General features: G+C 44.6%; 1 protein-coding gene across 2 annotated transcripts in view; it reads right to left on the reverse strand.

Annotated features, from left to right (window-relative positions):
* Positions 1 to 1,209: 1,209 nt before the first annotated feature.
* Ppp1r3f (protein phosphatase 1 regulatory subunit 3F) overlaps positions 1,210 to 8,770 on the reverse strand; it is a 15,887-nt gene continuing 8,326 nt past the window's right edge. The window contains exons 2-4 of one of the 2 annotated variants that reach the window (XM_031386488.1): positions 6,786 to 6,838; positions 6,422 to 6,501; positions 1,210 to 3,485 (exon numbers count right to left, since the gene is read on the reverse strand). In XM_031386488.1, coding sequence (XP_031242348.1) covers positions 2,226 to 3,485; positions 6,422 to 6,501; positions 6,786 to 6,838 — 1,393 coding nt within the window. In that variant the 3' untranslated portion in view covers positions 1,210 to 2,225. The remainder of the gene's footprint in view (positions 3,486 to 6,421; positions 6,502 to 6,785; positions 6,839 to 8,770) is intronic. The other variant, XM_031386578.1, reaches the window with a different exon arrangement.

Here is an 8,770-nt window from a genome sequence, read left to right on the forward strand (position 1 = left end):
AAAAAAATCAATGGAAATCCATAGATATCTGAACACTGATATTTGAAAAGTCAAAATACCTCCTTGAAGCCAGGCATGGTAATTAATGCTGTAAGCCCAAAACCCAGGAGGCTGATGCAGGAGGATCACAGAGAAGCTATATTAAAAAAAAAGTCTTGCCCGGCATGGTGGCATACACCTTTACCCTCTCTGAGTTCGAGGCCAGCCTGGTCTACAGAGTGAGCTCCAGGACAGCCAGGGCTACACAGAGAAACCCTGTCTCGAAAAAACAAAAAACAATCCTTGAAAAACAGATGTGTTGAATTTCTTACTGCCTGTTTTTTGTTTCCACAGCACAAGGCTATTCCTTCTAGCTGGTCTTTTCTTCCTCTTCACTATCTACTGGACTCTTTCTCACTAATTGGAACTCAGACCAGGGACCATATACTCAAGATTTCCAGAGCTCCCGACTAGGCTAAGCACCTGTCCTGGGCTTTCCTAGCCCATAATACTTAACAGTGTTAGTGCAGTGAGCATGCTGCACAGAGATTTCTTTGTGCCTCTCACCCCCACTGGACTGGGAGCTCTTCATTCTATGTCTACAGGGCAGAGGTGAGGTAGTCAGTCAGTCAATATTTGTGAAGCTAAGCTGAAACTGTAGCCACACTTCTCTGGATTTCCTCCATGCATTTCATCCAAATGGCATTTGCTGGGCAAATCTACTTGATGGGCACAGTTCTAGAATAGCCAGTGTGAAATGAGGAACAGTAGGGGAGCATGTCATCCTGGAGAGCAAGTGAAGAAATGGCTTGGAACCGAGATGACCAACTGTCAAATGCTGTCAGGAAGCCACGGAAGAAGGCATATAGGTTTAACTGTTGTGGCAACAGCACTAGGATTTTTTAACATTGCTGGGAAAAATACAGATTGGTGCAGTTTCAGAAAGGCACGGGGTATTGGAAGAATGGGGGAAAATGGTAAAAGCCCCTACGATAGTTCTTGTAAGAGGTTTTGTGGTACCCGTAGACATATATGCTAGTGTATATGCTATATATATGCTAGCGTATAGCATAGCCATAATCCTACTGCTAGGAGGCTGCATCGGGAGAACTGTGAGTTTCCAGTCAGTCTGAGACCTCGCTAAATGAATAAAAAAAAAATCACTAGAACAATTACCACTTTTTAAAAAGTTTTGCTGTAGAGGGAAGTAAATAAATATATTGTGTTTTATTTTGCTATGCCAAGAGTTTTTATTTGCATGCAATAAATGTATCTAACCTTTCTTTTAAAGCTTCTGGGTTTCCTGTTTGGAGTAGAAATGCAATGTCTGTGGACAACAAATCTGATACAAATTTTTCACAGTACATTAACTCCTTTCTGGGGCCTTCCCATTTAGGGGTTTGAGGGGTCTCCCTGCTAGTATCAAAAGCTGCTTTTTGCAGTCACCTCAAAACCTTGTGACTAATCCATGTCTCCATATCTGCAGTTGACCACAGCTACCACTGGAGCTGCATGACTATCAGCAATCCTTCCTCTGGGCTCCCACCGAAACCACCCATATACACAGACACAGGCTCCCACAGACAAGATATGCACGACCAAAGGACCACATATATTAGGACCACAAGGCAAAGAGATACAGATCCACATTGAGGAGACAGCAATAGGCATGGTCATGGCCATCTCCTCTCCCACCACCGACCATGGCCATTCCCCAGAATGTGACCACCCTATACACTCAGGCCCAAACAGGAGACCAGCACAGCAAGACACATCATTTCTCATAGAGCTCTATTGTGGCATATAATAATATGTACTCTATATAAATTAAATTAAAAATAAAGCTCCAGCAGGTTGCACAGGTTGGTTGTTAATAAATATATCTCTGGGTAATTGTGCCCCAAGACCAGCTCATGACCACTCTCCCTCATCCAGAGAATTATACAAAAATAAATACAGGCTTGGGGTTGGGTGGGTGGGTGGGGGGCATGCCTGGTTCCATTCTAAAATTTTTCACACCATCCACCATTATGTTCCACTCCACAAATACTACTGCAGGAAGCCTGGTTCTGACTGGAGAGCTCAGAGATGGGAAGGCCTCTCTCCAGTTAAGCACTTTCAAAATCAAAGTCTCTCACTACACAGGTCCTGGGTCTCATCTCAACACTCTGGGGTGACAGAGGGACTGCCAATCTCCAGATCCCAGAGAGGAGGAAACCTGCTGTTGCTAAACCTATAGGCAGCCCCTACGAGAACCAGGCCAGAAAGAGGCACAGCACAAGCACCAGAAGGGACATACCACTGTTCAAAGCCACAGGGACCATAACTAGCCCAGCCAGGACACCCAAAGTTTGGGTCAAGGGCCCCTGGAGCTGAGGAGCCAACCCACACGCACATTCTGCAGGGGCTGCTGGCATGGGAGACCTCTTTGGGGACTCAAGATTCAGGCTTCCACCCTCTTCCTCCTGTGAGTTCACATGAGACTTGGCTACACTAGACAGACAGACTTCAGTCCCTGTGGGACCAAGGAGGGCAGGCCTCTGCTCTCGCTGAACTAGTACAGGTAGCTCTTTCTCAGAAATAGGTATCAAGCTGCTTTCCCACTCAGTAGGAACCTCCATCTGGCTTTCTATCTCAGCCTCCCCAGGGGACTTGGTTACCCCAACTATTACCCTATTCATGTGCAAAGAGTTGGTGTCCTTGCCCATCCCTTTCTCTGGATTCTCAGTGAACTGACCCTGTGTTCCCAGAACCACTGGGCTGTCACATCTAGAGCGCTCAGCCCATGGAACCCACACATCTCCCATAGTAGCTATCACCGAGCGGGCTCCAGAGAGGATTTCTGGAGGTGATTCCTTAGGGCTGTCCCCTTCAGGGCTAGAAGGAGTGATGGAACGCCCCTCTTCACCCTCCCCCTCGTCATCTGGGTCTTCAGTGTCCTTGATGAGCTCCACGCCACACCCCAGGCGCGCATAGTGCAGCGTGATCTCCTCCGCCAGAGCACTGTTCAGGGCCCTCTCGGGGCCAGGCCACCTCAAGATCAGGTCACGGTCCGTGAGGATGCCCAGGGGGTGACTGGGGAAAGTGCCTTCCCCACCAGTCCCCGCTGCCACGGCTCGCAAGCGGCTCAGGTGAGACAGGTAGAGCTGCTCCAATTCCTGGTCAATGGTGTCTTCACCAAGCAACTCATCGAAGCCACTCACAATCTCCAGACCTCTGGCGGGCTCATCTGTCATAGCCCCTACCATGGGGGCCTTTCGACCCCCTCCACTTTCCCACGTAGCCTCCATCTGCTGCTGGGTGGGTTCCAGGAAGTTGCCAGCAGCTCTATCACTTGCATCGGGCCCTGAAGCCTGGTCCCTTGGGGGGCCACCCAGGCCATGGGTTGATGGGAGAATCCTGATGGCTGGTGCCTGGAGGACCTCTGTAAAAGCCACAGGTGGGTTGCTTCTGGGGATGTCACCTTCTTCTTGAGGGTTTCTGGTCAATGTAACTTCGGGCACCTGCTTCCATTATATGGATGGGAGATGGAGAGAAAGGAATAAAGCAGAATGGGGTGGGGAACAAGAAGACATAGTAAGAACCCATATAGCCCACACTCGGTCTCTAGAGTTTCCTCAACAAAAATATGTTCAAGAACCCCAAGTAATTCTCTCACCACCAAAGACTTGGTCTTGTATATACAAAGAGCAAAGCTCGAGCAAGTACAGAGTAACTTCCTTTTGCAGGTGATAATGCTAAGTGATGCACTGAGCATCAGCACTCAGTGGATGACTGTCAGTAACAAATGAATTTTCTTTTAAAAATATTGATTTCTGGGCTGGCAGGATGGCTCAGAGTGTAACAGCACTTGCTGCCAAACCTGATAACCCGAGTTTGATCTCCAGGACCCATACATGTGTTGGAAAGGAAAAAGCCAATTCCTACAAGCTGTACTTTGACTACACACACACACACACACACACACACACACACACACACAAACACACAAACACACAAACACATACAAATAAACAAATATAATAAAATGTTAATGTTTGCTTCCTAATTGTCTTTTAAAACAGTGTTCAATCTCATAGCAACACTCACATTGGGTCCCTATCTGAATCTCTAGACATGATTCTCCACTGAAAGGAACCAAGGTGTCTTAATGAAATAGCTTTCTCCAGTTTTAGAGCAGACAAAGTACAGGCCATGATATACTGTCTGTCACAGCAAGATGTGAGAACAGGCTCACAGAATAATGGGGAGTGTTAGTAGGTAAAAGGAGACAATAAGAAAAAAAAAATATTCCTGGCCACAGAGAGATACTTCAATGCAAGCATCAAAATAAACAAATATAGTGGACTCAAAGTGGACTATTGTTTGGAATCTGAGTGACACACCAAACCCAAAGCCCTTCTGATGACCTTTGGAGAAGACAACATTTCAATGCATATTGATAAATCAGAAGGGGCTTAAATATTTATACCACTTTTCTGTACAAACTAGACACCTCCCCCACTAAGTCCAGCCTAGAATTTAATCGAGAATATAATAGAACTTAATGGAATTAGTTCTGTTTAAGTCAATTTTATAATGATAGACAACATTTAATAAATATATTTAGCAAACTTAATGGTTTAGTAAATTTAATTTAGGAAAACACTAAAGTAAATAAGATTAATGAATGAATGGAAATAGAGGAAGAACGCCAGTGAGATGGCTCAGTAGGGAAGGCACTTGCTACCAAGCCTCACGGCTTGAGTCTGACTCCCAGGACCCACACAGCAGAAGGAGAGAACCAATTCCCACAAGTTGTCTTTTGACCTCAACATACACACATACACACACACACACACACACACACACACACACACACACACGCACACGCACACACACACGCACATGCAAGCATGCATATACACAAGCATGCACACACATATATACCATGACATGTACATACACCAGATACACACACACAATCAATAAATGTAATTTAAACTTTTTTAATAGAATAAAAAATGTATTTCAACCAGAATCTAATCAACCAAACCCAGACTCTGCCAAACTGTACTTGATAAACGGGGGTTTAGTAAACAAAGTGGAATGAAGAAACTGGGGGAACTATTAAAAAGTGAAGAAACATATCCATGAGATACAATGTATCAGCCTGACAGAGGTGGCCCATGCCTTTAATCCCAGCACTTGGGAGGCAGAGGCAGGTCAGATCTCTGAGTTTGAGGCCAGCCTGGTCTACAGAGCAATTGTCTCAAAAAACCAAAAAACAAAGAAAGAAAGAAAGAAAGAAAGAAAGAAAGGAAGGAAGGAAGGAAGGAAGGAAGGAAGGAAGGAAGGAAGGAAGGAAGGAAGGAAAGAAGAAAAAGAAAGGAAAGGAAAGGCCACAGATCACTTTGTTTGGGTCCTGGTAATAGTTATACAAAAAATCGTATCACTAATCTAATCATTTGATGATATGAAGGAATACTGTTAATTTTTGGAGCTATGATTATGATAAATCATTAGTGGGTTTTATTTTCTTTTCTTTTAGGATTATTTTTCTAAGAAACAAACTATAACATCCATGAGTTGAACAGTGTCTGGCTCTCTTTTTCCAAAATAATTCCATAGAAATAGGAAGGGAACAGGCTACAGTCTAAGTAGGAAATGACACATGCCAATATGCACTGAAGCTGGGTGATGTGGGTTCATTATACTCCTCTCTTTTCTGTGTGTTTAAAGTTTTTATAGACAAAAGTTAAAGCATAGTCATTTTAAATGTCTCCTCCTTCCCTGCCAACAGCATCATGGTTCACCAGCTCTCTCCTCCCTGGTGCCCCTGTCCCCACCCTCCTCTAACAGTGTCTCACAGCAGGTCACACTCCTTTTCTGCTCTTGCCCCTCTGTCCCTTGAATAAAAATGCCTAGGTTCTTTCTCACCTTCATCCCCACGGCCCCACCCCAATCTGTTCCCTACCACTTCCCTGACCTCAGCTCTCAGTCCCGCTCTCTACCTTCCCCCATCCTGCTCCCATCACATGAGTCTTGTTTCTAACAGACAGTAGCTGTGGCCGCCTTAGGGAATGCTCTTCTGTCAAGCCTCACTTCTCAGGCCCCTCCCTCCATTTTACCTAAGCATTCATCTTTAGCTCAAATACTTCACATTTAAACCATTATTATAATATGTCTCTGCCCTAACATGTAATCCCCATACAGATGTCATTTGGGCTGGGTTTCCAATGTCTATCACACACAGCAAGCCTTTCCTAAATGTTTGCTAATTAACAGTTAAACCCAAGTGAATAATTTCATCCTTCCCTTACCCCCATCAAATTCTGGCTTTTGTACCATCACTCCCCACCTCCACCCCTACTTCTAGAATAGGCAAGAGTAGGTCCAATTGTGGTCACACTGTGAGCTTCCTATCTGGCTGCTCAAACCAAGGTTATAAGGGCCTGCTCACCTGAAGTGTCATCTGGGGCCATGGACGGAGAGGGGTAGGGGCCAACAGGGGACCCAGTGACTCTCGACCATCAGGATGTTCTGTGAGAGAGAAGGGCAATGTTGAAGCAAGACAGGTATATACAACCTAATTCTGCTCCTCTATGACATTAACTGGAAGTTCACATTGGAAGCTTTCTAAGGAAGAGGTGACCTTTTTCTTTTTTATACAGAAACAAGGAAGAAAGAACTGGTAAAAGGCCACTAGAAAGGTTAGGAGACACAGCTCAGGAGCAGAGCATTTGCCTAGCACACATCGAGCCCCAGCGCCATGAAAAACAAAGTATTACAAAGGCTAAAACTCTCAAAGCAAGCCCGATCCTTACCTGCTAGGGTATTATCATCCGCACTCCTCATCCTTGGCTCTTCCTCAAGAGGCCTGTGGGGCAGACAAGACAGCACATAAATATGACACCCTGAGAGGTCAGTTCTACCACCCACAGAGGCACCTTCTGGGCCTCTGTGATGACCCATCTTCACCTGACAGCTGCTATTTCCTCCCTCCCTGCTTTTCAGTCATTTGATCATAAGAGCCCAACGCAATCATAGTAGAAATTTTACAAAATACAGAAAAACATAAGGATTCAGGAAACAAAACAATCTCATATGAGCCAGAAGCAACCACTGTTACTATTTGGAAAATTTCATTCCAGACATTCCCTGAAACCATTTAGATTCTGCAAACATACTTTCACAGCTGGCTTTGTCCATTAAACAGTAAGAAACATCATTATAGACTTTTGCAAACATTGAAAAAAAACGGCTGCTTTGTGCGTCTATCAAATGGCCTTGACGTTATTGATGTAGCCATTCCCTTCCTACTGAGTAGCTAGCTTCTTCCCTTTATTTTATAGTTACAAACCGAATATCAACAGGCACTTTTGGATCAGTTATTTAGTGCTTGTTGCTGGTTATCACAGAAGCCATTGTTTTTAGAAGGGTGGAGAGAAAAGACTGAAAGACACGGGAAGCAGCAGAGGAGAGGAGAGAAGGCAAATGGAGATCAGGAAGGAGTCAGAACATCCTGTGTCCTCTACTCCACCCCTCCTTCGTCCCCATACCAGCCTGTCAGGACCCATAGCCTCCTTGTAGGCAACACAGAGCAGATAGTGGAGTCAAGAGGAATAAGGATCAAAAGCCAGCTCTCCGGCCTGGAACAGAGCAGTAACTAAATCAATGGGAGAAATCTATTGGTCCAACTGTTCCTCTGCCAGCCAAGTTAGATCCCTGAGTGACATAAACCAAGTACTTCAACCAGATCCAGCAGGAGTGTGACTTTATCATGAACCGATCACTGTTCTTAATCTTACCAGTGAGTATCAAATGTTCACAAATGAGGCAGAGGGAGGAAGAAAAGATTACGAGATTCAGAGACCTGAGGGAAACTGAAACAATCACAACTTTTTCTTCCTAAGAGGTGACAGGACACTGTTGACACTTATTTAAAAAAAAAAAAAAGCCGCAACTTTGAGAAAATACCTAATCAGAATCACCTTCCCAGAAACAGAATGTCGCTAGCAGTCCTATGCATGTGGTATTTGCCAATGGTCTACATGTCTTACATGTACTGATTTAACCCTCGTGGTGACTTTGAGGAAGGTACTTCTAAATCCTTTGAAGTGGGGCCAGTTCTACTATCCCCATCTTATGGATGATGAAGTGGAGGCTAAGTAAATGACTCAAGATTATGTAGGCAGGGTCAAAACCCAGATTTTTAACCAACAAGCTGATGCTGTTTAGATAAGAGTCTATGTGACTGTACCCAACTCAATCTCCAGCCCTGTCTAGAAAGAGAGGGAAGAACCAGTAACAAACACATACATTTCCCTCGCTACCTTTCATGAAGGCTTTTTACCTGCTCTTTACTCTCGTATTCACTACGTGCCCAGTTCCATGGAACATATGGCTAGACCACTACCAGAGTGGCTACAAGAACTTTTGATCAGCACTTTGGAGGAAGAAACTTAAACTGTATGTAAGAACCTAGAGTCTGGAATCTTTGCAAGGAGCACTCAGTCTTCCTCTATATAGTCTAGGGCTCATGCATCCCACCAGAGGTATTTCAGTCTGAATATTATAGAGCCTGGGGCAAGTGACTCTAGGAGCCTAGCCAGCAACTTCAGCACAACACAGATGAGAAAATAAGATTCAGGAAAATTTACCTTAGACCTGAACCAGTCTCTTCTGAATCTACAGCTCCATATGACTTTTACCTACCACAAATAACTTCCTATGTTTGTTTTGTTTTTTAACTGTCGTATTGAAGCTGGGCAGTGGTGGCACACACCTTTAATCTCCACACTTGAAAGGC

The sequence above is a fragment of the Mastomys coucha genome, chromosome X (genome assembly GCF_008632895.1).
Source record: "Mastomys coucha isolate ucsf_1 chromosome X, UCSF_Mcou_1, whole genome shotgun sequence".
Taxonomy (NCBI): Eukaryota; Metazoa; Chordata; class Mammalia; order Rodentia; family Muridae; genus Mastomys; species Mastomys coucha.